Here is a 27,681-nt window from a genome sequence, read left to right as displayed (position 1 = left end):
CAAAGCCCAGCAAGGGGGGTTGAGGTCCAGCTCGCATCTGGGCTTGTCTGTGCCTTGGTGGCTGTTTAAGCTCACCTCTCTGAGCTGTGGCTTCCTGGTCTGTTCCAGGTGGACCATGGCTCCTGCTTTGCTGACCTCCAGGGGCCTGGGGTGGGGGCGTTGAGTCAGGTGGTGGATGTGAGACGGAAGAGAGCGAGGTGGTTGAGAGCCGGGGGCTGCGGGGCTGGCTGCCCGGGCGGGACTGCCTCTGCTGCTTACCGTCTCTGAGCCTTAGCAAATTGTTCTCCTTCCCGTGCCTCAGTTCCCTGCTCTGTAACAAGCGAATAACAAAAATACCCTCCCCATGAGCTATGTGATGCGCTTAAAGAAAGGACACGTGCAGAGTAGCTCAGCCGTGATCTATCCCCAGCTTTCCAAGAGTATGAGCTATGTTTCCTACAAGGGATTATAATGAACAGATCCTTCCTGTGCTGATCGAAATGTGCAGGAGAAGAGGGAAAGGTCACTGTTTACTGCTGTCTGCAGGTCAGAGGGTTTCTGGGCTCAAGAGCCCTTGAATATAAGAGCTGAGAATAGGGTCAAGCCAAGACCCATGCGTGCCCCTGTGGTTTACTGGTCTCTCCAGCTGCAAAGTGGGGTCATTCAGAGCAGGGCCTGGCACACAGTAGGTGCTCATATAGTGCTTGTCAGATCCATAAATGACAAGCAGCAGTGACAGCCCCAGCACTTAATGTCCATCAAATCCCAGTTACTCACTGCTCTCCCAAGCTGCAAATGGTAGCAGTACACAGGACATATTATTTCTCTTTAGAGTCTCTACAAAATATACAGCAAATTCATTCATTCCCGTCCCCTTCTCTCTAGCAGGCCCTTGGAGTCATTGTCCCTAAGTAGAAAGAATATTTCTGCTGATTTGGCCAAGTGGCAGATCCAGGGAGGTTTGCAAGATAATTTCTAGTTAATTGGTCCTTGACTAATCTGCAAGGACCTTTCTGCGTTTGCAAACCAGGCTCTTCCCGTCATTAAGTTGGTTTTCATTTTGCATTTCCCTAACAATTCCGGGCATGGTGCCCACTCCGGGCCCCACAGTGTGGGAAGGGAGAGGGATTTGTGGGGACAAGGGAAGATCAGGGGCTACTTGTCTCCGTGAAAAGCATCTGTCATTTCCCCAATTTGAAAGGGCTGATTGCCCCTTGGGCTCCAGACTTTGGGTTCTGTGAAACTCAAAATTAATGCATTAAATTAATTTTGTGCTCCCTTTGCTCCGGCTGATTAGCACAAATTAAGTTTCACACTAATTGGCTAAGGTGGAGAGAACACAATCTCGGTGCTTGGAATGAGTGTTGATTTCAGGGATGGGGGCGGTGGTGGTGGGTAGAGGTGTGATCCGGGGCATTCCTGGACTGCACCGGTGTGCATTGTGAGACCACTGCAGGTCAGCACCGCTCCAGCAAGAATGATTTTGCATGGCCGTATACAAATATAACCCATCCGAAGCGAAAGGTGAGGCCAAAGTTAGGAGGAGAGCTTGACAATTTCCATGGCAGTAGTTCTTCAATTGCATGGTGAAAAGAATCACCCTCGAACGTGTTGAAATACAGATTCTTAGATTCTGCCTCAGAGATTCTGGTTTGGGGGAGCTGAGAGTCCAGGAATCTGCATTTTAACAACCATCCCAGGTCATTCAAGGACTTCCTCAGTGCCCTTTAGAGACACCAGTGTAAGGAGTCGCAAAAGGACGTGCCATCGCCAAACGACCAGGAACACGCCGGGAGAACACCCCCATTCCTTAGCTGATGGCCACGACTTGGATCTGACAGGTCTGGGCTCAAATCTCAGCTCTGCCACTTACTTGCTGTGCGACTTCCCCAAGCCTCCTTTTTTTCTCTGTTTCTGCTGAAATCTGCATTTTGGGCTGAGCAGTCTATTGATGCGGTCCAGGTGGGAAGAAGGTGGGCTGGAAGAGGGAAGGGGGTGGGAAGCGTAGACTATACCAAGCAGCCCCGGTTTCTGTAGTACAACTATTTTTTGACCCTTTTAAAAAGATGTTTATTTTGTTTGTTTATTTTTCTCATTTGTTTTCTGATTACAAAGCAGTAAAAAAAAAAAAAATCAACAGTACAGAGATGCATCACAGGGAAAATGGATTCCTATGTGAGTCCATTCTTCCAGAGGGAAAAAGAAATTGCTACTAGCAGTTTGAGAGTACTTTGTTCTGTGCAGGCACAAAATAAAATGAGATCATGCCAAATATTCTATTCTGCAACTTTGCTCTCTTTCCCCGCTTTGGCAATATATTTGGGGATTTTTTTTTCTTTTTTTTTTTTTGGAATGTCAGAACATGTAGATCTGGGTCTTCCTTCTTCAGAGGGCAGCTGAGCAAATTTTGAGACAGCCTGTGAGCTGATGTTTCGACGGAGACTGGTTTTGAAGGACAGCTACATTCCACATTGTAGAGACCATTCAGCTTGTGTGTGAAAACACCCCATAGTTGCCCCTAAGTACCAGTCATGACACAGAGGGTCTGGTGGGAGAGTGATGCGTTTTGACATCATTTACAACATTCACAGCATAGAATGGACATGCCAGGAGGATATGGGACCTCATTAATCCAATGCATTTTACAGTTCAGGTGACCAAGGCCCCAGAGGGGAAGGGACTTCCCAGGGTCACCTAGCAGGTTAGTTGTTGACCCTGGTCTTGAACCCTGTACCCTACCTCTTAAAAAAAAATTCCTGCCTCTTAACTTTAGCCACTGCCTCGTAGCTTTGTGATCCACCTCTCCTCTATGCAAGGTTGTGTCTGAGCCTCTTGGCCATAAACGCTTCACCAATATGTTTCTGTCCTTACTCTCTTTGGCGCATCCTCAAGCCCTGAAGGCTGCATTTTGGAACAATCAACCCACAGAAATTCTGACCCATTTGGCTTCTGTGGTTGGTCAGTTAGTCAGGAAAAAAATCAATGCAAGCGGGAATTCATTAAAAAAATTCTATTTTTAACTTGAAACATGCATGAATTAAATTACTGCATTTCTGACGTTGGAGTACATCCTTTTGAGTATGAGGTTCTAACTCAAGTTCCACTTTTTTCTTTCTTACACCACACTCCTAATACACAACCATATGATTTCCAGTTTTGACTTCTTTAAAACAGGGCAAATGGCAAAGCAATTTAAATACAGAAACCTAATTTTTTACTTCCAAGTTTTTTTTTGTTTGTTTGTTTGTTTTTTAAGTTGTTGCACTACATTTCTTTGGCAACATTTTAAAAAAAAAAAAAAAAAAAAAAAAAAAAAACAACTTACCTTTATTAATGCCTTCCAAAGCATTCAACCTAGTTTTCATGGAAACTCTTTATCCAGTCTTATTTTATGGTTTATGTAATAGCTAGCTGAATAGATAATTACAGTAAAAATGCAACAAGGGGGGAAAAAAACAGGTTGGGAGCACAGAAAAAATGATCCTGGTTGATTTGCTTGAGTTCTTAACCTGGATGGAACTGGAGACCATTATTCTAAGTGAAGTATCACAAGAATGGAAAAACAAACACCATATGCACTCAAATTGGAACTAATCGATCAACATTTACGTGCACATATGGAAGTAAAACTCAACGGAAATCAAGCAGGTGGGAGGGGGTGGAGGGGACGGGTAAATTCATACCGAATGGGTAAAATGCACACTCATACCTTTGACTCAAACTCTACAGAAGCAAGTTATGTAACCAAAATGTTTGTACCCTTGTAATAGTCTGAAATAATAGTAAGCCTCTGGATGTGCATGGCTGTCACCGGGCAGGGGCAGGTGAACCACAGGGAACTGTAGACAGGTGAGGTCTGCCTAAGAGCATTCTGGCGTGGTGGGCAGTCACCGGTGTGTTTTACTGAGGGACAGTGTTGGTCACTCCAGTGAGATGGGTAAGAAGATATTCCCCTAAAATGAGCTATTTTTTAAATTCACTTACTATGTGCCAGGCGCAGTGCTAAACTTCCTATGGGTTATCCCATGTAACCCTCAAAACAATTCTGTAAGTTATCTCCCCTGCGTTGACATTGAGAAAACCGAGAATCAGGCAGGACTCCTGTTTGGTTTAGAGTCACACAGCTACAGAGTATTGGACCAAGAGTTCCACCACACCAAGACCAGTAAAATTCTGAAGTCTGTGCTCTTAACCACTTGGTTCCACCCAAGGGTTGCTGCTCCATGATAGCCAAGGCTTTGTCCAAGGGTGGTCCTGTGGAGTGTGTGGGGGGGGGGGGACAGGCACCCATGAGTGACCCTTCCTCAACTACCCCATCTCCACTCCCAGATTGCCGACTTGACCACGGAGCTTGCTGATGAGCGCTTCAAAGGGGATGTGGCCTGCCAGGTGCTAGAGGGTGAGCGGGCAGAGCGGCTCCAGGCCTTCCGGGAGGTCCAGGAGCTCAAGGTGAGTGGTCAAGGGTGGCTGGGAGGAGGCGGGCCTGCCCCCGTGCTCAGAATCTGCGATCACTGAGCCCAAGCAAGATGCACAGGTTGACTGACTCCCATGCTCAAGGGCCTGGGGAACATTTGAGTCTTCCTAAGGCTCGGCCTTGGAGGTGCCATGGGTGAGAAGACCAGCCCGGGCTTCTATCAAGCTCTGGTTTGGACCTTGAGCCCTTTCTTCCAGAGCAAGTATGAGCAAGTCCAGAAAAATTTGGGAGAAGTGGAGAAACAGTTGGAAGAAGCCCAGCAGAAAATTCAGTTGCATGCCTTGGAAAGGAATCGCATTGGAGGAGGTGAGCAGCCTGGGGCCCTCGGGGCTGGACGCCGGTGGGCAAAGCTGCCTTTTCATTTGATTCATCATTCATAGACACACACTGAGCACTCATTGGGTTCCAGATGCTGCAGGAGGGGCTGGGACTTCGGCAGAGCAAACAGGCACAGCCTCTGCCCTCTTGGGGCTTACAGTCTAGTGGGAGGCAGACGTTAAACGGATAATCCGACGCATCCCAAATAACAAATCATTAGTGTGTTAGGTGCTGTTTAGTAATAATTCAGAGAATGATTTAAAAAATAGGGATTCTAGGGACAAGGCACTTTTTCATTTATATGCATATTTTTTAAATAAATTTTGAGGAAGGCAGTTTAGTGGTTAAGAGTGGAACCTATGAAGTTGCATTTCTGGATTTGAACTTTGACTCTACCTCTTATTGGACCAGTGGCTTTGGGGAAAGCAGTTGTGTCTTAATTTCTTGATCTTTCAAGTGAAGATCGTCTCCTATGACCACTAGAGAGTGTTTAGCCATGTGTGTGGCACAGAGTGCTGAATAGCTATGATATTAGCTGATTTATCATTATTATTACGAGAAGTCATGAGATCACTGTCCATCTTCACAACCACCTGTGGAGCAGAAGCTACTGCTGTCCCCATTTTATAGATATTTAAGCTGCATCGGGCCCTCGGCAGGTATTGAACAGTGAGAAGGTACGAGGACTCAGGCTCTGCCAGAGATAGATTTGCTCAGTAGTGCCAGGAGCTTCTGGGGCGGGTCCCCTTCCTATGCAGTTGCCTGGAGACTCATCTCAGCATGGTTGGATGGTGACATCTTTGTCAATTTGCCACTGTGTCTCTTACTCTCCCCAGCCTAACAGAATTAGGTGAGAAGGATGCCCAGCATGTTGTGTTTTATAAAATGTTAGCATGATTCCTTCTGGAGAACGTATACCCATTGAAATGTGAGGGACACTCCGAGGAACAGAATCAGGGGTCTGTGGAGCAGAGAAAAGGTGCATTTGCTTTCTGATCCAATCCTCCCACCTTGGCTACCTCCAGGGCAGGTACTTACCAGGGAGGTTTAACAGAGGAGTTTGAGGTTTTTCTGATATGGGAGACCCAACAAAGTAGGGTACACTGAGGGGGAGGGGACATGTTGGCACAGAACCAGCAGCATGGAGCAGTGCAATTTCCCTGAACGTCACCAGCACCAGTTGTGTCTGACTGAGAATCATGTCTAAATGATGCTCCCCAGTGTGTCTCCCATGGACAGACAGGGAGTTAATGAGCAGGGGAGATGTGCTTAGCTCGTGGGCACATTAGTCACAATGCTATATAGGCTCTCATCTCCGTATGCTCATTCCAAGAAGCCAACCCACAAATATTTTGTTTTTCATTATGAAAGTAATACATACTCATTATAGAAACTTTCTAAAATACAGGAAAGTTGAGAGATGCAATAAAACATTTTAATTATACCACTGCAATGGTACCACAACCTCCTCTATGGTTCGAGATGGAGTATGAATTATTAAAAAATATTTTTCTTTTATGCATGGATAAATATTTAAAGAGTACCTTTTACGATATGTACCCAGCACCAAGCTGGACACTGTGGGGGTTACAGAAGGATCTTAGTTTGCCCTGCACACAAGATATTTGCAATATAAATGGTGAGATCAGATAAACCCAGGAAAAAGGTGATTGGGTGGTGAAAGGCTGAATTACACATACTGAGTAGGAGCGGCACCCGTGGGCAGGGGAGTCGGAGGTGGAGATGAGCTGTGAAGGATGGAGAACAGCTTCCTCACCTGCTCATGGCACTTGCTCTGCCGCTCACTGTGGCATGGAGCACGCAGCTGCAGGAATGCTTTCTGCTGCCTCCTCTTCCTTTTGCAGGCCATGTTGCTTGCTGCCATGAGGCTTTTTCCTGGTGAAAGGACAGTATTCTTTTCCCATCATGATATTACTACCTTGGTGGAAACTTGAACAAGCTTTAACTCTTTACTATTAATATTATATCATCCTTCTTTTGGGTTGGTTATATGGAAATCTCTCTTGGAGTCACCTCTTCCAAGAACTTAATCCTACCAACCATCCACCCCTCAATCTACCTATCTACCCTACCATTCATTTATCTATTCATCCATCCATCTATCCATCATCCATGTATCCATACATCCATTCACCCATCTATTCATCCATCCACCCACCCACCTATCCACCTACCCTACCATTCATTTATCTATCCATCTATCAATCCATTTATTCATGCATCCATCCATTCATCCATACATCTATCCATCCATCCACCCACCCACCTATCTATCTACCCTACCATTCATTCATCTATTCATTTATCAATCCATTTATTCTTGCATCCATGAGCCCACCTATATGTCCACCCTAACATCCATCCATCCTCCATTCCACCTATCTACCTAAATATTTATCCATTACTCCTCTACCCTACCATCTATCCAACTATTCATCTACCCACTCATCCATCCACCTAGCCAATGAAACTTATCAAGCACTTACTATATGCTAAGCATTATAGTATTAATATGTTCTGAGAACGCAATGATGAACAAAACAAGTTTGTTGCCCTTATGAATTTGAGTTCTCTCCTGAATTTCCTTAACCTTCTTTATGAAAGCCCTGGGTATACTAGGTTGCAGCTATATTTTTACATGTTTGTGTCTCTTCCACTAGATTTATCCTGGAAGGTGGGTGGAAATTGCTTTTTACTCATTTCTTTATCCCTTATGCCTGGTACAAGGTGGTGTGCTTGATGAGTGTTTGGATGGATGGAAGGATGGGTGGATGAATGGATGGATAGATGACAGAAGAATAACTGGTTAGTCTCTGTCTTAGGCTGTCTACTTGTGGAATATTTTCCACAGCTCCATTAACTTAAGGGGCATTATTCTATTATTCAGATGGTCAAAAGCTAAGACATCATAACTTAAACTAGCCCATTCTATTCAGCCAGTTTTAATCAAACAAGCAAATGATATTTTTTTGATATTTTTTACCAAATCAAGGGATCTGATATCCATGTTACCTTATTGAGACATTTTGTGGCCATTGTCTCTATAGCCATATATTTAGTAGACTCTTGAATTATTGCTATTTTATTTATTTGTTACTTCAAGCAACAATGAATGATTACGTACAATGAGGTTGGCCAGTAGGATGATTCTTTTTTTGATTTTATTAGAGTCATTAATCAACATGTATGGCAATCTGCTGTGTGTAGGGAACTCTAGTTTTAGAGTATATGAAGGACTCACAGATGACCTAAAACAGCTCCCTTGCCTTAGGGATTATTAAGTTTCCTTGGAAAAAGAAAGGTATGAGTGCACTTGTAGAGGCAATTGAACAGCATTAGGTAACCAATCTTAGAACACTGAGCAGTCAAGAACTTTAGACAGTTGGACGTAGTCAGGACAGGCTGCCCAGAGGAAGAGTTTTTTAAAAGTTGGACTTAAAGCATAGTTTCTTAGTCCAAGGTTGAGGTGCAGGAGCTCCAAGAATACTGTGAAATTGCATGCAAAGAGCCAGGAAAGTGAAGGAGAGCCATTTGCACTCCCGCCTTACACTCACTCCGTCTCCCTCACTCTCTCTTAAACAGCAGATGAGTGGCAAATGCGCTTTGACTGTGCCCAGATGGAGAACGAGTTCCTCAGAAAGCGTCTGCAGCAATGCGAGGAGAGGCTGGACTCAGAGCTGACGTGCAGGAAAGAGCTGGAGCAAAAGGTAAGAGGTGGTGGATCCCATGGGCCATAGAGGTGTCAGGGAGGGAGCGGGTTCTCACCCCACTGTGGGAAATCTTGCCGTTGGCCAGTCCTTGGAGGGAGAAAGAGAGCACCAGCCACTTCCTGTTCTTCCACCTCCACTGATGGAAATGCTGATCACTGTGGGACACAGAAAATATTTTTGCTACTGTTGGGTCTTCTATCCAGGGAGAGACTGCTCTGTGTTACAAAGAACGTGAATATCAACTCAGGATATCTGACTTCCAGTTCCATCTCTGCTTGGACCTCCTGGAAATCACTTTAGCTCAGATTGCGCACCTATAACGTGATTATCATATGCTCTTAAAACAGTCACGTTTTATCTAGTCCCGCTGCCGCTGTCCTAATCTGCTACCTCTATCTCTCATCCAGACCAGAGCAACAGCCTCCTAACTGGTCTCCTTGCCCCTGGCCTTTCCCTTCAACCACCTGCCACACCACAGCCACGGAATCTTTCAGAGTCACTTTCAGATTGTTCTACGATCAAAAAGCATGCTGACTCTTGTGGTGTATGTTTTCCCTTGTGTGTTTTGTAAATTTTCATTGTGAGCTCATCTTCAGCAGGCTCCTCTGCTCATACCTCAGTAGCCCCAGGTGTTCTGAATCGTGGAATGTTCCTTGTTTTATGCTTCTTTCATGGTAAATTGTGTGTAGGTGTGTGTGTGTTTAGTTATTTTTTATTGTGAGTTGATCTTCAGCAAGAGGGATTAATTTTTTTTTTTTACTTTTTATCAATTTTAATGAGAGTCCTTTATAACAGGGTTGTAGGTGTGTTCCTCTAGAGAAAACAGTTTTGCGCTTCCTTCTGCAGCAACCCCTGAGATAAAGTTAAATTCTCAGTCTCAAGATTTTTGCAACGTGTGAAAGTGTCAATTGGATCTCTAAACCCACATGAGGCATAGAGCTGGGTGTTTTGATTTCTTATGGGAATACTTTCTCCCGCACCTAGAGCCAGGGTGGAGGCACCTGGCTTTACCTTCCAGGCCAGCAGGTGCATCTCTTTGAGGGTCCTGACAGTGCAAGGGTCTTCATCCCAACTCCCCACCTTCCATGAGCCCAAGGCCTTGTCTCCTGTCTCTGTTTGGGCATTCAAACACACGCCTCTATCCTCAGGGATATTTTTGGGTCTATCAACTCCTCTTCCCCCTCATCCTGGCTTCCATAATATAAGCAGGTACTATTGTTTTTATTGGCTTTGTGTCTTCCACATTTTCCTTATCTCAAGATTTGCTTCTTTTTTGAAAGAGAGGCTAGACGTTACAAATCTAAAGTAATCTTATCTCTACATACTATCATCTTATCTAGTCTTTCTACACGAATGTAGTGATAGTTTGGTCTCTTTGCCTGTCTTCGTTGCCTCCAGCTTTCTCTAGTCTACATCCTAGCCAGTCTACACTCTAACCAATGGGATGCTAGTAAATGGCTCTATGGGGGAAAAAAAAAAAAAAAGCCCTGATTTGTAGCATTTGCCAATCCCCACAGTGTAAATATTTCCACCATGGCCAATTTCAAACTACCATTTTGCTGTCACTGAACATGGCCTTTGGGAGAGACGTACAACATTGGCTCCTATAAACCGGTACCAGCCATCTCCAGCACACAGCTGACTCCAAACACACTCAGTTTTTTTTTCCTCTCCTTCCTAGAATGCCTGATTCTTTCTCACCTCTGGGCCTTTGCATATGCTGTTTCTTCTTCCCAGAGCAGTCTTTCTTTCTCTCTCTTGCCTAGATATGTCCAACTATTCTTAAGATCTCAGCTTACATGTAACTCTTTCCGGAAAGTCTTTGCTGATGCAGACTATATTGGGAAATTTGGGAGTTTCCCCAATTGTAAGCTTCGTTGTGCTGTATTGTAATTACCTGCTGATTTCTTGGTCTCTCACATTCCATATAAGAGCCATAGGGGTGGAGGTCACATTTGCTAGAATTATCATTATATCCTCAGTGTGAGAGAAAAGTGTCATGCAGGCACCTTGCAGAGGTGGGCCAGGGCGAGGTCACATGGGAATTTACAAACAATGGAAGTGAGGTTCAGTATCCTTCACGGCGGTGGTGATGGTTTGAATGGTCGCCTTTAAGATGGACATTATATTGCCATTCTCGAGAGACATCCTGAAGTGTAGGTAAACAGAGAGACAACTGCAGGGAAAACAGCCCAGTTCTTTAATAACACATCACAAAGTTCGGTCCGTTTCCCTAAGGAACGGGGATATTCATGCTACATTAAAAAGTAATAACACTGCAACCTTTTCCGAGCAGCAGAATATAAGAAAACATCCCATTTGCCTTCAAATACTGAATTTAGAATTACAAGCTTCATTAACTCAGAGTTTTGCTTATTTAAAGCAATTCTTTAATGAGGCCATTTCTTCAAAGTGAGTGTGCTGAGTTGTGCTCTTTCCCAGATCTAAACTAGGACGTCTGGGAGGGTGTTTCCTGCAGGAAGATGCGTGAGGCTTTGCTTTTCCGTTTGCTGAAGGCCGTTCACAGTCCCGTGCAATTCAGCCCACCCGAAGTGCCATTTGCTGCTTTAACTTTCAAGGTTTATCCCTTGGGTTTCCTGGTCAGATTTTTCTAGGTGTGCCATTTTGGCTGCTTTGTGGGGAGTCCTCACTTATCTCCCTCTGTTACACAAACTGAGAGGGGAACAAGTCATCCAGTGCTCCAGGGGCCATTGAGCTAAGGCCAGGCAGGTAAAGGATCTGGAGCTTTGTTGGCAGGAGCTTTGTTGAGGAAAAGTAAGAACAACCCTAAGAGATTGATGGCGTTATACTCATTTTACCTCTGAGCAAACCGAGGCTCTGATAAATAGCTTCCTGGAGGTAACACAGGTGGAAAGTTGTCAAGACAGGGTCTCTCCGGCTCCAGGGTCTGCTCTCTTCCCGTGACGCACCTTGGAAATGGCAGCTCCTTGAAAACCCAAGTTAAAAGCCTATTCAGCGCCAGCAGAGCCTGGTAATTCATTCTGTTACTCCCACAGCTCGCGGAGCTGCAGAGTGCTTACGAGGGGGCCAAGAAGACGGCTCACCAACTGAAGAGGAAGAGCCACCATCTGACCTGTGACCTGGAGGACACTCGTGTCCTGCTGGAAAACCAGCAAAGCCGCAACCACGAGCTGGAGAAGAAGCAGAAGAAGTGAGTTGTGTCCTGTCCCATCACCCAGGTGCCGGGGTGGGCTGCTGGAGTCTTCTGGGGGCTCCCGGTTCTCCTCCTAAGCCTTGTCACTCTGTGGGTCCTCGTCCCTGGGACCTAACTCCCTCGTTCTGCTCCAGTTTTCCTCACCCTCCCTTCACATCTTATTCCGGTTGGTTTCCCCCAAGAATTTGGCAGAAATGGTTATTTTCTCTTGCTCAGGCTCAGCTATGTTACCAATTGGCCAAGGGACCTCGGGCAACTTTCTTGGTCCTTCTGGGCCTCGACATCTCCACTTGTCAAGTAAAGCGCTTCTTGTGGAGGGTAAAGATAGCCCAGCACCAGTTCAAATCCCAGCTGTGCCTCTCTCTCATGACCTTGGGCAGGTCTTTCAACCCTTTTCAGCTTGCGATTCCCTGTCCTTGGGCTGGGGGTGGGATCACCCCTTCATGGTGAGGACTAAATGATATGGTTGGTACATCCAAATGGACTGAATGCTGGTTCCCATCTATGCCAATTGTTACAAATTGGGCAAGAGAATGAGGAGGAGGCTAGAAGATGGAGTCCCTGCCTTTCTTACTTAGGATTTGGGCTCTCAGATCATGGGAGCAATTCTGGCAGAGACTGGGCCTTGTGCACCACCAAGATGCCAATCTTGAATCTGCACAGTGGTTCCCATACTTGGTTTCCCATTAGGGGCTGTCACTGCCAGGTGACAGTGGAGCCTGGCTCAGTACCCAGGCCCGTACAATCATGGGCTTCCTTATGCAAAACCTCAGCACCTGTGATGCCTTTATCTCGGGACAACTCAGCCATGTCTAATGTTCTTCAGGTCACTTGGTAGGGGTAAAGGTGTGTGGGGATCCTGTTTTGAGCCTGGCAAGCCCTAAGGGAAACGTCATAGAAGGCAAATATGTGGAAAGCAGCCTCTTGTAGAAGACCAAGGGTAAAATACAGAAAAAATTCCTAAGTGAGTCAAGATGTGGTTTTGCTGAAGGTGCCTCTTTTCCAAGAAGTAGCAAGCAGAATTACATTTCCACGGAGGTGGCATAGATTTTGGACTGGACTTGATCTGCATTGAATATTGTTTGTCTCATTTACCCTTCAGCTTTCCTGAGCTGGTCTTTTTCATCTGAAAAAAATCTTTCGGGGATTGTTAGCATCCCTCCTCCACCCGACATAACAGAGGTTTATTCTCTTTTTATTGATACCTTACTCTGTTTCCTTTTCCACCTCCCCATGGATGCTCTGGCTAAACCTTACCTTTGCAGCAAGGAAAAGAGTTCAGCTCCACCTGGGTCACTTGTTGTGTGACCTTGCCAAATGACACCACCTCTCTGGGCCAGAGAGTGACTGATGTCTCAGGTGAGCCCTTGGACTTAACAGGTCACCTGATAACAAAAAGTAGCTCTGACAGACCCCATCTGTAAAATGAGAGGTGTGGACTCCATCATCCCCCAGGTTTCTCCCAGCTGTGACCCTCATAGTCCCCAACTGTGGGTTCCACTCCGGTTTTGAGAGATGTTTTCTCTGATGTGAAGGGACTAGCCTCTGGAATTTGTGCAACCAAGAAAATGCCATCTTTCTGATCTCTCCCTCACCCTCTTGGGCAGAATCCTTCATTCCAGGGACTTACACACCTCTGCATGATGTCCCCTGGGAAGGTACCCATTTCATCATACTTGCATTTCATCCTCTCAAAATTTACCTGTCTTGTGACGCCCTCTGCTCTGCTACCATCTCTTGGCAGAAGCTAATTGATTTGGTTTTTTTCTTTTTTGTTTTTAAGTTTATTTATTATTTCAAAATATTATGGGGTAGAAATGTTTTTGGTTATGTGGATCACTTTTGTTATACTAGAGTCAGGGTTATCAGTGTGCCAATCACCCCTATAGTATTCATTGTACCCATTAGGTAGGTTTTTGCCCATCCCCTCCTCCGCCCTCCCCCCTGCTTGATTTTCCTTGCTTCTGTGCATATGTGTGCCCATTGGTTATTTCCAGTTTAATAGTGAGTACATGTGGTGTTTATTTTTCCATTTTTTAGATACTTCACCTAGGATAATGATCTTCAGTTCCATCCAAATTGTTGCAAAAGGCCTTAATTTATACTTCTTCATGGCTGAGTAGTACCCCATAGTATACATATACCACATTTGGTTAATCCACTCATGAATTGATGGGCACTTGGGTTGATTCCACATCTTTGCAATTGTGAATTGTGCTGCAATAAACATTCGAGTACAGATGTCTTTTTGATAAAATTACTTCTTTTCCTGAGGTAAATACCCAGTAGTGGGATTGCTGGATCAAATAGTAGGTCTACTTTTAGTAGTACTTTGAGGAATCTCCATACTGTTTTCCATAAAGGCTGTACTAATCTAAAGTCCCACCAACAGTGTGTAAGTGTTCCTTTTTCTCTGCATCCATGCTTACATCTATTGTTTTTGGAATTTTTAATAAAAGCCATTCTAACTAAGGTGAGATAATATCTCATTGTGGTTTTAATTTGCATTTTCCTGATGATTAGTGACATTGAGTTTTCTTTTTTTTTCGTATGTTTATTGGCCATCTGTCTATCTTCTTTTCAAAAGCTTCTGTTCATGTCTTTTGCATACTTTTTAATGGGGTTGTTTGTTTTTTTTCTTGCTGATTTCCTTGAGTTCTTTATAGATTCTGGTTATTAGCCCTTTATTGGATGTATAGCTTGTGAGTATTTTTTCCCATTCTGTAGATTGTCTATTTGCTCTGTTGATTATTTCCTTAGCTGTGCAGAAGCTTTTTAATTTAATCAAGTCCCATTTATTTATTTTTTTGTTGCTGTGATTGCCATTGGGATTTTCTTCATAAATTCTTTGCCTAGCTGATATCTAGAAGAGATTTTTCAACATTTTCTTCTAGAATTCTTATGGTTTCATGCCTTACATTTAAGTCTTTTATCCATCTTGAATTAATTGTGAGTGGTGGGAGATACAGATCTTGTTTCATTCTTCTGCATGTGGCTATACAATTTTCCTAGCACCATTTATTGAATCGAGCTTCTTTTCCCCAGTGTATATTGTTGTCTGCCTTGTCAAAGATCAATTTGCTGTATGTGGTTAGTTTTATATCTAGGTTCTCTGTTCTGTTCCATTGGTCTATGTCTCTATTTTTGTGCCAATACCATGCTACTTTGGTTACTATAGTCTTATAGTTTGAAGTCTGGTAATGTGATGCCTCCAGATTTGTTCATTTTGCTTAAGATTGCTATGGCTATTCGAACTCTTTTCTGTTTCCAGACGAAGCATAGAATTATTTTTTCTAGATCCATGATCTATGATGTTGGTATTTTGATGGGGCTTGCATTGAATCTGTACATCTCTTTGGGTAGTATGGACATTTTAATAATGTTGATTCTACTGATTCTTGAGCATGGTATGTTTTTCCATTTGTTTGTGTCCTCTGCAATTTCTTTCCTCAGTTCTCTTTACAGAGATTTTTCACCTCCTTGGTTAAGAATATTCTTTGGTATTTTATTTTCTTTGTGGCTACTGTGAATGATATTGAGTGTTTGATTTGACTCTCAGCTTGATTGTTATTGGTGTATAGGAATGCTACTGATTTGTGTACATTGATTTTGTAACCTGAGACTTTGCTGAATTTATTTATCAATTCCAAGAACCTCTTGGTGGAATCTTTGGGGTTTTCTAGATGTAAGATCATATTATCATCAAAAAGCAATAGTTTGACCTCCTCTTTCCCAATTTAAATGCCCTTTATTTCTTTCTCTTGCCTGATTGCTCTGGCTAGGGCTTCCAGCACTATGTTGAATAGAAATGGTGACAGTGGCACACTTGTCTTGTCCCAGTTCTTGGTGGGAATGCTTTCAACTTTTCCCCATTCTGTATGATGTTGGCTATGGGTTTGTCACATGTGGCTTTTATAATTTTCAGATACGGTCCTTCTATGCCTCGTTTTTTGCAGGTTTTTATAATGAAAGGGTGCTGGATTTTGTCAAATGCTTTCTCTGCATCTATTGAAAGGATCATATGGTCTTTGTTTTTACTTCTGTTTATGTCATAAAAAAAATTTCTTGATTTACCTATGTTGAACCATCCCTGGGATGAAGCCCTCTTGGTAATGGTGGATTATTTTTTTGATGTGCTGTTGCATTTGGCATCTATATTCATAAGGATATTGTTTTGTAGTTTTCTTTCTTTGTTGTGTCCTTTCCTGGCTTTTGTGTCAAGGTGAAACTGGCTTCATACAATGAGTTGGGGAGGATTCCCTCCTTCTCAATGTTATGGAATAATTTCTGCAGTATGGATACCAGCTCTTCTTTTTAGGTCTGGTAAAATTTGGCTGTGAATCCATCTGGTCCAAGACTTTTTTTGTTGTTGTTATTGTAAGCTTTTTTATTACTGTTTCAATCCCATTGCTCATTATTGGTCTGTTCAGGAGTTCTATTTATTCCTTATTGAGTCTTGGGAGAAGCTAACTTTTTAAAATGTTAATTGCAGATAGCAGGCATTACCTTTCCAAGTGGATTTGAATTTTAGTAGGGAACCTAAGGGGACAGCAGAAGTCTCAGTCTAATGGCAGAATTGCGGGCAGAATGACTATGGTGAGGGAGAAATCTAGAAGTCAGCAACACTTGCTTACATCTCTCCAGGTTTAATACAATTGTAGATGCAGCTGCCTCCTTAGTCGCTGGGCCCAGGATGGAATCATGCCTCCATGCTGACCGAATTCCCTGACCCTACCTTGGCTTCTAAGTTCAGAGTGGCCCAGAATGGTTCCATTTAGGGTTGGCTTCATGTTGCTATGGTTACCATGTGGGTCACAAAGCTCAGTTGCAAGAGCTGATGGAACTCTTGGGTAAGCCCTGTGCTATGCCCACTTATTCCCACATTTATGAGAAGCTGGACCCCAGGTCTGCTCCTGCTGAGGTGAAAGGTGTGTGCAAGTCTGCTGGCCTTGGTTGATCCATGTGCGCTAGGAATCACGGTCTGTAGGGGCCATTCTTTGGCATCAGGTGGCCTGTTAAGCCAATGCCTCCTTTGTAGCATCAGTCAGTCTGGCCCTAACTATCTTACCTCACCTGTTTCAGAGACGAACAGGTAGATGGAGGAGTAGCTGAGACACTAGGGAAGCTGGGCTCAAGCCCACTGCCACCACTCTGGAATGTGGGGCTGAATCGCTCCTCCTCTCTGAATTTCAGTTTCCTCCTCTGTAAATGGATATAATGACATGTTTCTTGCTGTGTTGTTGTAAGGACCAGCTGGACCCCAGCCCAGGGCCTGGAATGTTGGGACAGCTGGATCATCACCATCATCAGAACGTTTCTTTCCATTCAGAGGCAGAGCATAGCACCTCTTGAATTATGTCACCAGTAGCCAATCAGAAAGCTTCAACAGAAAGCTTGTGTGAGCTATGACTGACTTTCTCAGGAGTCTGAGACTGAGTGACCATCTAGTACTAAGGGACATTGGATAACCTTATAACAAGGGAGACTTTCTTGCCACCAAAGCCCAGACTCCATGCTCAGTTCTGCCATACCAAATTCTTAGGAGCAATGGGACTTTCCATTTGAGCCAAGGACAAGTGACTCAAAGTCACACATTACTGAGGCTTGGTGAAGGCTCCTCTGTTGGTTTCCTGATCTGTGATAGGGGACGGAAGACTGAGACAACCCAGTGGAGTAATATACAGTCAAGAACATGCTTTGCACCCAGTGGTCACCATCACGGAGGGTCAGGAGGGCCCCTAATGAGGCATTTCTTAATTCCCCGGATAACTAGTAGGACTGTCTAGTGTTCATACTTGCTTCCTGGGAAACAAATGGGGACAAGACTGAATGTATAAATGTCCAGCATTTTATCAATAATTAGCATGCTTTATTCTGGCTTCAGAGAGTATAAGCCAGACAATATGATGTAAAATATGAAATGTAGAATATCCTTATCTGTGTGTATATGTATATATTCATTCATTTGTTCATTGGTCAGTGAATATTGGATGCCAAACCTGGGCTTGGTAGAGTTAAAGGGTCTTGACATATGTTGGCAGACGAGATAGGTTAGCTTTTTCTGTATACCTTTTATTGTATATCTGTATATAGTTTTATTCTATTTTAGTTTTTGTCTATGTATGTTTGTCATATTTTTAGTAAGTATCAAGTTTTTTTTTGGTGGAAACTTTATATAAACTCTAAAAATTGCTCTGGTATTCCAGATTTTGATACCACGTCCACAACTTTACATAAAAGCATTGAGCAAACCCCGCATCTTTTCATTCTCTCTCTCTCAGTCTCTCTCTCTTTCTCACTCTCACTTTCTGTCTTGTGGTTCCTGGCAAATGAACCACCTCTCTCCAGCTCCTCCCTGCCCCTCCTCAGTTTCCCCCACTGTGATGCCCTGACGTGTGTCCTGCTTTGGATAGGTTTGACCTGCAGCTGGCCCAGGCCCTGGGGGAGTCCGTGTTTGAGAAGGGCCTCCGCGAGAAAGTGACCCAAGAGAACACCAGCATCCGGTGGGAACTAGGCCAGCTTCAGCAGCAGTTGAAGGTAAGGGATGGGGTTGGGGTGCAGAGCCATCTTCGCTCTCGGCTGCTGGATCTCAGGAAACCCCACCGCGCACCTGCTGCAAATGGTGACCGAGAGAGAACCCCGCACAGGTGTCCTGGTCTGTCAGGCAGCTGGAGTCATGGTTCCCAGTATGTCTTAATGAAACAAACAGTCGCTGGCAAATTGATAATCAGACCTTCTGAGCTTGATGTCATGATCTTGTTTACGTTACCAATGCAGGTTCCAAGGTGTCTACCTGGGAGGTGCGAGATGCTCAGCAGAGAGTCAGCTATAGCCTTGTCCAGGAGCAATGCCCTGTCCCACACAGCTTTCAGTGCAGAGGGATTTTATTAAAATACGACATGGGTGCCTCACTCCGCTGCTCCTCATCCTTCTGTGGCACCGATGTCTCAACCCCAGCCTCAGCAGGCAGACAGGGACGCTTTCCCTATGTGCCTGCATTTTCTTTACAGATGGGCTGAGCACGTCCTTTATGCACCTTGAGATCTAACTCTGAGGGCAGTGGTGTTGCTCTATCCCCATCCCATCTCCCGACCCACCCCCTGCCATGCCTGAGAGCAGCCCTTGCTGGTGCCCGCAGCGGGTGCCGTGAGGGACCATGAGGTCGAGGTGGAGCTGGCATGCACTGGAAACTGGAAAGTGTATTCCAGCAGGTTCCAGACATAGTCCCAGGGGAGGAAGAGAGCGTGCTCGTGCGACTCCATTCTCTGCCCACTTTGTAGCAAAAAGAGGAGGAAACCTCGCAGCTGAAGCAGGAGGTGAAGATGCTGCAGGACCATAAACAGGAGCTGCTGAAGTCTCCCTCTCTGGGGGAAAATTGCATCGCTGGCTTGAAGGAGAAGCTTTGGAAGCTGGAATCTGCTGCCCTTGAGCAACAGAAAACCCAGAACCAGCAGGAAAACACCATCAAGCAGCTGGAACAGGTAGGAAAACCCTGTCCCATGCAGGCTGCAATGCAAAGTGATGTTATTAAAAAGCAACAACAACAAGGACACCTCACTTGGCTACTCCTAATCCTTCCATGGCTCCCTATTACCCCAGAGATCCTTTAATCTCCTAAGTCTGACATTAAGATCCTTCGTGATCTAGCCCTCTCCTACCATCCTCAGAGACATCTGCCTTGATCACCTTGCAAATAGCCTCTCTGCCATGCCATAGCCACTTTCTCCCCCTTCAGGATATAAGCTTCATGGAGTCAGGTTTTGTTTGTTGTTGCTGATCTTGCTTTTCACTGTATTTCTGGAGCCTAGAATGAGGCCAGGTACATAGTTGATGCTGAAAATAACTCTTGACCAAATAGCTAACATTTTTTAAGCACTGTCTGTGTATTGGACTCAGCCCTAAGCTCTCCCCACACATCTTCTCATAAATTTCCATGAGAACCTTTTGTGAGAAGATGTTAGTATTATGTCCACCTTACAGATGTGGAAGTTGAGGCTCAGAGACCTGGAGCAAGTGGCAGGGATGGGATTTGGAGCTGCTTCATTTGAGCCCACACTGCCTTGAATGCCTACTACACGCCTGGCATTGTGCACAACCTCAAGGAAGGTCAGCATGCCAGTCTTTGGCAAAATAACTGAGGGTAGTAAGACAGGGATTTCAAATACTCTCGTACCAGCACTCTCCACAAAGCACCAGGTGAACATTTTATTTGTCTGCTTGTTTATTTATAGGCCCACCTCATCCTATAAAGAATTTGAGACAGCTTACTGGATATATGTGTAATAAAATTTAGAAACTATAAATAAAGCAATCGGAATCAGTAAAGCACAAATTAAAATAGACGCTAAGGAGGGGGTGTGGGGACAGTGAATTAATATGCAGATACGCAAAACATATGATATTACACCCTTAATGGTTTTAGCTCTAAAATTCCTGGTGGCCAGAGAGAAAAAGGAAATGTGAGTTACATGCTTTTTATGATCCCCAAGATAAAAAAATACAGCAATATTTCAAGGAGAAGTAGGGCTTTTTCTGATACTTAGCACTAAAGAAATTTCTCATACGGGATTTCGTAAAAGGCAGTTATTTTTAAGTGGTTTTTTTAAAGGCTGGGACCCCCTTATGCAAGAAAATCCAACCAGGGGTCATGGGTGTGCAAGGCAGATGAGTTCTGAGCAGCTCTGTTGAAGAGGGAGTGGATGAGCCAGGGTGCCAGCCCTTGCGTCTTGATTACCCCACTCTATCGGGATAGACCGTCCTGACTGTTAGGACACGGCATGGTGGGTATGGACGACCAGGGTCTGGAGAGTCTTGGATGCTCATTGAGGAGCAGTAAAGAAGACAGAAGATGAGAAGATTCCTTGAATCCAGGAGTTCAAGGCTGCAGTGAGTTATGGTCAAGCCACTGCACTCCAGCCTGGGAGAGAGAGTGAGACCCTTTCTCTGAAAAACAAAAGCAAAAATGAAAAACACAGAACACCTCCTTTACTTACTCCATCAACTGTATTTATTAAGTACTTCCTCTGTGTCAATACCTCCTCCTGTGACACTGAGCATGTAATAATAAACAAGACAGATACCACCTCTGCCCTACCAAAGTTTATAGTCATTCTGAGTGTTACAGGAACTTTTAACTTGCAGATCTGGTCATGGGAGCAGGGTTGGGGGAGAGGTCAGGGAAGACTTCCTGGAGGAAGTGACACTTGCTGAAGCTGAAAGCTAGAAGATGAGTCAGAGTTGGCTGCATGAGAGAGTTTCGGGCAGAGGGAACAGCCTGTGGAAAGGCCCGGAGGCAGGACAGCCATATGACATTTAAGGAGCTGTACTATGGGGTCTTTGAGGCAGCTCATTATCTCTATGACCTTAGAAAAACTCTTGTTTTCTCTAGACTTCAGTCTCCTCCTCTGCACAATGAAATAAAGAGCCTTGTCAATCCCCTGGCTTCCTGCCAGCCCCAGCTATGAATCTGTGAAGGTTCTGGAAGAAGGTGGAGACCTACCTGTGCAGGTCTTTAAAGGACTTGGAGAATAGTGCAACGTCATGCAGCAAACCAGTGTTCTTTAGATGAGCAGGGTCCTCACGGAGCCAAGACTAAAGCAAGCACTTTTAAAAATTGCCTTAACTCTTTAAGATACCACCAGGGGACCACTCACACTCAGAAGCAGAAATGCACTACCGTGACCTCAGGGACCCAAAAGCTAATGCAGCTTCCCAAGTTTCCACCTTCAGCTTATCCAGGAGGGTTGACTCAACACTTTTTTCCAACTTCAGCCTCACCCTAACTTCATGCTGCATTGTGCCCTCCTAGACATTCAGTAGATAGTCATTGATGATAATATAGCACTTTTTTTCCAGGGAATTTTATGTTAACTCATATAAGTTTGACATAAATGGTATTGCAGATGTCAAGAATGTCCAAGAAGCCAGCAAAAAATGGAAAAGAAATATTGTATTTACTTGCTCAGGCTCCTTGGTTTGGATTATCTTCTTATAAGCTCTGTCATTTTAAAGAAGGAAAGGAAGGGAGCTGACATTTAAAGTGAGCTTGCTTTCTGCCAGGAACTGTAACAAGGGCTCTCGTGTTCACTATCCTTTTTGCTCTTAACTACTGTCCGATGTAGCAGGGAATATTATGAACATTTTAAAAGACCACAGTTGTTTTTTTCTCAAGTTAATTTCCATGTTAAACAGAAGTTGTGAAGTTTTGGAAGCTTGGTGAGCGGTGCCGGGGCAGTACAGTAAATGGTCGTAAAGTTACTGTTTCTACAATGTAACCCGCATATATTACTGGGTTCCAAATACTTCTCCGTGGACCAATAGCATTAAAGAGTATAGATAAATGAAAGCTTTAAAGCATATATAGTCTTAGGCTCTGCAACCTGGAGATTCTGATCCAGTAGATCTAGGGTGAAGCCCTAGAATTTGGATATTTTAAAAATGCATTAGTAATTCCAGTTGCCACAAAAGAGAAGCCAGGGCTTGAGCCAATCTGTGCATTATGCAGATCAGGAAAGTGAAGTCTTGAACTAGAACTGGAACCCATGAGTTTTGCCTTCAATTTTAGGACCTTTTCTACAACTTCACACAGTTTAAATGGTATGCATAGCTCATTACATGCTGTGCACTCGTGTTTGGAAACTCTAGTTTAAAAAAAACTCAGCTCCTTTGTGGCGCTCTTATTAATAATTACATCTGTCTGCCAGGAAGGGAGGGGATAGTTTTTTCTCTCTGTTTGCAAACTAATGGGTAAAAAGAAAGTAATATATATGTGTCAGGCACTGTGCTAGGTGTTTCATATGAATCATCTCATTTAACACTCATAGTAGGATTCTAAGATGGTTGTTTTCTACAGAGAAAGAGGGAAACGACCCAGAGTTGACATGAATTGCCCAAAGTAATATCTTGGCGAGTTACCTCCCTTTCCAGGTGTTCATATCATCATAAACTTTTGTTCTGCAATTGCTCTACCCATCCACCCAGACACACACACACACACACACACAGCCATTGCCGATGCCTGCTCCAGGGATGAGAAATTTGTTTCATCTTAGGAGTGTTGAGAAGAATTCTGAGGCTAAACTTAGTGGGAGAGTGCAATTGATTAGTGAGGCTTATTCTAACCCCAAGAAGGGATAGAGGTGGCATTGGGCTATTTATCTGCCATTTCTGACCTTCTGGTGTGCCTAGAGAGAGAACTTGACTCTCATTGATGCATTGCAAAAATGAAAAATGCAATTGGAATGCCAAAGATGACGCGGAGAGGTGGAGTGGGTCACCCTCACGCACTGTCCTTGCTGCCCCCTCCCAGCTACGCCAGCGGTTCGAGCTGGAGATCGAGCGGATGAAGCAGATGCATCAGAAGGACCGTGAGGACCAGGAGGAAGAACTGGAGGATGTCCGTCAGTCCTGCCAGAAGCGGGTACGTGAGCCGTGAGCACAGCTGTGCCCTTGGGGCCGGGCAGGCCCAATCTGAATGTCCTCTTCCTTAGAGTGAGGGGGAGGCCAGGGCCTGGGGTCTGGGGACAGGCTCTTTCTCTAAGCACCTGAGACCTTAGCTCTTGAGGTACCTCCAAAGGTGCAGGAGCAGAAGTACCTATCTTGGAACTCCCAGAAGCCTCTGGAACTTTCCAGCATAATCACGCCAAGATTTCTACTAAGAGCCCATAATGCCATGTGTGACTGATGCCTTGGGTAAGGGCTTCTAAGTTTCAATAATGGGACCAATGCCTTCTGGCTATTTCCGTTGCAACTGAAATCATTTCTTTCATTTTATCCAAGATCTTTGCAGACATTCCAAACAGTGTATAAAAAAAGCAATAAACCCGTGAAATCTTACCACCTAGGAACCATCATTATTACTATTTTCAATGTTCTTTTACATCGCTCTTTCACTACGCATACACACATCGTATTTGCAGAGACATCACTCTCACCAAATGAGGTCATGCTGGTTTGAAGCCTGCTATTTCTACTCAGCAGTTTGCCATGGACTCTTTTCATGTCTGTAAATATGTATCTAACTTATATGTTTCATGGCTTAACAGTATTACACCCTAAGCATGTTCTCTAATTTAGTCAACAAATCCCCTCTCATTGGACATTCAATTTGTTGCTGGTTTTCTGCTATTATAACCAATGCTGAGATAAACAGCTTAATAGATGTATTGACTGATGGGAATGTAAGATGAATCCTTAAAGTGGCATTGCTAGCAAGCGTTGGGTTAAGCCTCATTTAACAGGTTTCCACACTTATTCTAGCATGATCTTCCCTCCCCCCTCCTCCTCGTTCTATCATACATGCATACACCACCATGGGAATATTCTACAGAACACACTCCGGAAAATTTTGCTTTGCTTGTTACATAGTTTTTATTATTTTACATATTTTTCAAAATGAGTTTTAGCTTTTCCAGTCTTCATTCTAAAAACAGGTATGAGCAGAGTGCCTTGTGGTTCTCACTCTTAAAAGAAAGTTTTGAAATGAACTTGCTTTCTATAGAATTGACCATCAATCAGTATTTGTCCCCCCCGCCCCCATGGGTCAGGAGATGAACGTCCGCCATCCCTGCCCATGGTCCTTCAGATGAAGGTTGCACAAATTTCTGGTCTATTGCAAGAATGCCTCAAAGTATGGTGTGTGTGCCCTGGACCAGGGCTCTGAGGAGTTGGAGATGTGACCCAGACCCTACTGAGGCTTTTCCGTGAGCAGATTTATAAAGGGAGAGAGTGAAGTCAGAGAAAGGTGTTTTTCTCCTATGGCAGACACTGACATTGACTTCACATTCTAGCGACTGTTCCGTTCAGTCTATCTGTCACTGTGGCAGGAAATCAATTGTTAGTGACCTGGGTGGGGAGGCTGGGGCTCTCTTGCATGGCAGAGAGAGCTGGGGCCAGGGGCCAGGACACTGACTCCTCTAAACAACAACTGATGTAAGCGTATGCACTTCGGCGCCCCCGGGATTTAGTTTGCTCACCTGTGAAATAGGATCTCCGAGGGCATGAGGTCGCGATGAAGGACGGAGGGGATGAGGTAATATACATGAAAGAGGCTGGGGGTGGGTGTCTGCAAAGCACAGCTACAGAGGGGTATGCACTTGAGTGGGGAATGCCTGTGTTTGCTGGGCAATCGTGGAGAAATCAGAGCCAATTGTGAATTAAAGGAGTCGCTCAGAGTCAAATGTCTTAGTTCGTTCAGGCCGCCACAGCAGAATACTGCGCACTCTGTGGCTTCAACAACAAACATTTCTTTCTCACCATTCTGGAGGCTAGGAAATCTGAAGTCAAGGCGCTGGCAGATTCTGTGTCTGGTGAGGGCTCTCTTCCTGGCCTGTAGACGGCAGCCTGCTTCTTGAATCCTCACATGGTAGAGGATGAAACAGGGGAAGCAAATTCTCTGGTGTCTCTTCGTATAAGGGCACTAATCCCATCATGGGAGCACCACCCTCATGGCCTCATCTGAACCTAATCACCTCCTTATGGCCTCACCTCCAAATACTATTGCGTTGGGAATTAGGGTTTCAACATATGACTTTTGGAGATACACATGTAGTTTTTAACACCAAATAATTTCAAATGCAACTTTTTGTTTTTTTACTGCACCATGGTATATATTTAATAAGGGAGGTGGATGCATTTTAATACGTTGGTTATAATGTTGTTCAGAGCCTTGAAAAATCAGAGTGCCAAGACTTTCAAATATTCAAGCAGTGGCTGTGACTATAAGAGGAAGATGTCTGTTCTGTTGGGGAGCTGGAGAAGGGGCCTCACAGTCAATGGCAAGGGGCTCCCCATCATTGTCCAGCCCCCAGGCTTTTAGGCTCCTGAGTTCTCCAACAGAGACACTCCCAGTCACTAAGGCAGCCTTTGTGGAAGAAAGCCATGAGCTCCACACCCCTCCTTCCTCCCGAGGGTCCCTGACTTGTGGGATTTGACCAGATTGGGCTCTTTCACCCTATGTATGACTCTTCCCTGTGTCCTGTAGCTTCGTCAGCTGGAAATGCAGCTACAGCAAGAGTATGAAGAGAAGCAGATGGTCCTTCATGAGAAGCAGGATTTGGAAGGCTTGATTGGAACGCTCTGTGAACAGGTGAGTGGGAGACATCGGCAGACATCTGGGAGGGCACGCTGCCCACCTCCAGGCCCTGTTAGAGAGACGGACTCATGGGGAGAGGAGGGGAACCATCCTCTGGTCTTCAGGAAAGGCCAAGGAACAGGCATTTCAGCTGGCCTATCCCACCTGCCGCCAAGTCCCCCCTTCTCCACCAACTCTCTTCCTGCCATGCTCACTGGCTCTTCCAAGAAGACCTACAGGAGACTGGAAACAGCAGGGCTTTTGGAAGAACCCATGGGAATAAATAGAGGGCTCAGCCAGGAGTGATAGGTGAGGTTGTCTGGCCTTCAGCAGCTGTTGGGGTAAGAGTGTAGACAGTCCTTGCTTTAACGGGGTGGGTGTGAATGGCCATTGTGCTCATGGCCGCCCCAGTGAGAATCTGACTTTTGCTGGAAGCAGCCAGGCTCGGAGTCAGACAAATGCATCTCTAAGTCCCAGTTGGGCTACTTCTGTGCACACGGCTTTGAGTGAGCTAGTTAACCGCTCTGAGCCGCTGGGGAGCAGAGCCTTGTGGAGCTGCTGCCGTCACCGTGCACCAGGGCTCTCAAATGCTGCACTGTGGACATTTGGAACTGGACCATTCTCTGTGGTGGGGCTGTCCTGTGCATTGCAGGATCTGGAACAGCATCCTGGCCTCTACCCACTAGATGCCAGAAGCACACACCCCAGTTGTGACAACGAGAAATGTCTGTAGACATTGCCAAACGTCCTTTGGGGACAAAATCAGCCTCCCTCCCTACAGAGAACCACTGCTGTACTAAAGTAGCCAGCAGAGCTCAGAGCCAGCTTCTGATTCCAGAGTTGCAAGGAATCATTCTTTCATCCCCCGAATATTCCCTTCCCTGCCGGTGCCGCTGCTACGTGAAATCTCTACATTGGAGAGAAAAGCCTGTGGCTTCCACAGTTTCTTTTAAAATATCACAGGAGTGTATTTTATTGTGTTTGCTTAATGTGGGCTCAGTGTCCGCTGGTCAGTAATGGTCTTTGTATCAATATCCTTTCCCAAGTTCATCTGCTTCATTTACAAAAGAACGTGGGTCTACTTCACATGGTCACCTAGGACAGCCAGGCCATGGACAAAATAGGTGCTCGTTATGTATTTGAAAACCAATGGATGAATTGAGTGAAATCTGGGGCAGGGCCACCATAGCAATGGGAGGGAGCGTTAGAAGCCAGGGAAGCGACGGGAAAGCTATATAATCTTCCTTCTTCTCTGGGTTTTCTAGTTTCACCAAGCAATTGGGACCATTGAATTCAGAGCCATTGCGATCGGCTTCCTTTAGCATCAGTGCAAGAGAGCACAGCCCAGTACCAGATTCTAGAATGATAGTCAGCAATCCCCGGGACAAGGTTGCATTCTGTTCAGCACAGTTCACTTGAGAACACAAAGTAGGTAATGCAATAAAGAGAGAGGCTTTGATAAATACTGCCAGAATAAATTTTACATGTAAAGGGAAGGTAAATTTAGATGAATAAAATGCCAATTTTGTGTTAGTCATCACGCTGGAGCCTTTTTAATCAATTATTGCATTTGATGATTTTAAAATGTTTTTGTTATGACCTTTGCCAAATCTGTAGAGAAGGAGAAAAAGTAATGTAATTGGTGTTTATACACCAAGCACCCGGGGTTCACATAAACTAACGTTTTACCATATTTGATTCAGCTGTTGTTAAGGAAACAAAACATTTCAAAAACAGTTGATGTCCTTTTGGGGTGTCTTCTAAGTCCCACTCTGCTCTTTTTGTCCCCACTCCCCCCCAACAGACAAAACCACTACCCTGAGGTTGAAGCGTGTAATTCCCCCGTGTGTACATTTCAACTCTAACCATATACAGCGTGTACGATTCTGTACTTTTTTTTGTCTCCGTCCGTATTATGTTTTTGAGATTAGTC

General features: G+C 44.7%; 1 protein-coding gene across 1 annotated transcript in view; it reads left to right on the top strand.

Moving 5' to 3' along the window:
* MYO18B (myosin XVIIIB) overlaps window positions 1–27,681 on the top strand; it is a 231,417-nt gene that overhangs the window by 105,958 nt on the left and 97,778 nt on the right. Inside the window, exons 25-32 of the mRNA XM_069497098.1 lie at window positions 4,309–4,428; window positions 4,651–4,759; window positions 8,375–8,499; window positions 11,520–11,674; window positions 18,091–18,214; window positions 18,958–19,158; window positions 22,986–23,096; window positions 25,659–25,763. Of these exons, the coding sequence (XP_069353199.1) occupies window positions 4,309–4,428; window positions 4,651–4,759; window positions 8,375–8,499; window positions 11,520–11,674; window positions 18,091–18,214; window positions 18,958–19,158; window positions 22,986–23,096; window positions 25,659–25,763 (1,050 nt within the window). The remainder of the gene's footprint in view (window positions 1–4,308; window positions 4,429–4,650; window positions 4,760–8,374; window positions 8,500–11,519; window positions 11,675–18,090; window positions 18,215–18,957; window positions 19,159–22,985; window positions 23,097–25,658; window positions 25,764–27,681) is intronic.

This window comes from Eulemur rufifrons, chromosome 21 (assembly GCF_041146395.1).
Source record: "Eulemur rufifrons isolate Redbay chromosome 21, OSU_ERuf_1, whole genome shotgun sequence".
NCBI lineage: Eukaryota > Metazoa > Chordata > Mammalia > Primates > Lemuridae > Eulemur > Eulemur rufifrons.
The sequence above is the reverse complement of the archived record's forward strand: the minus strand, read 5'-3'. Positions and strand labels throughout refer to the sequence as shown.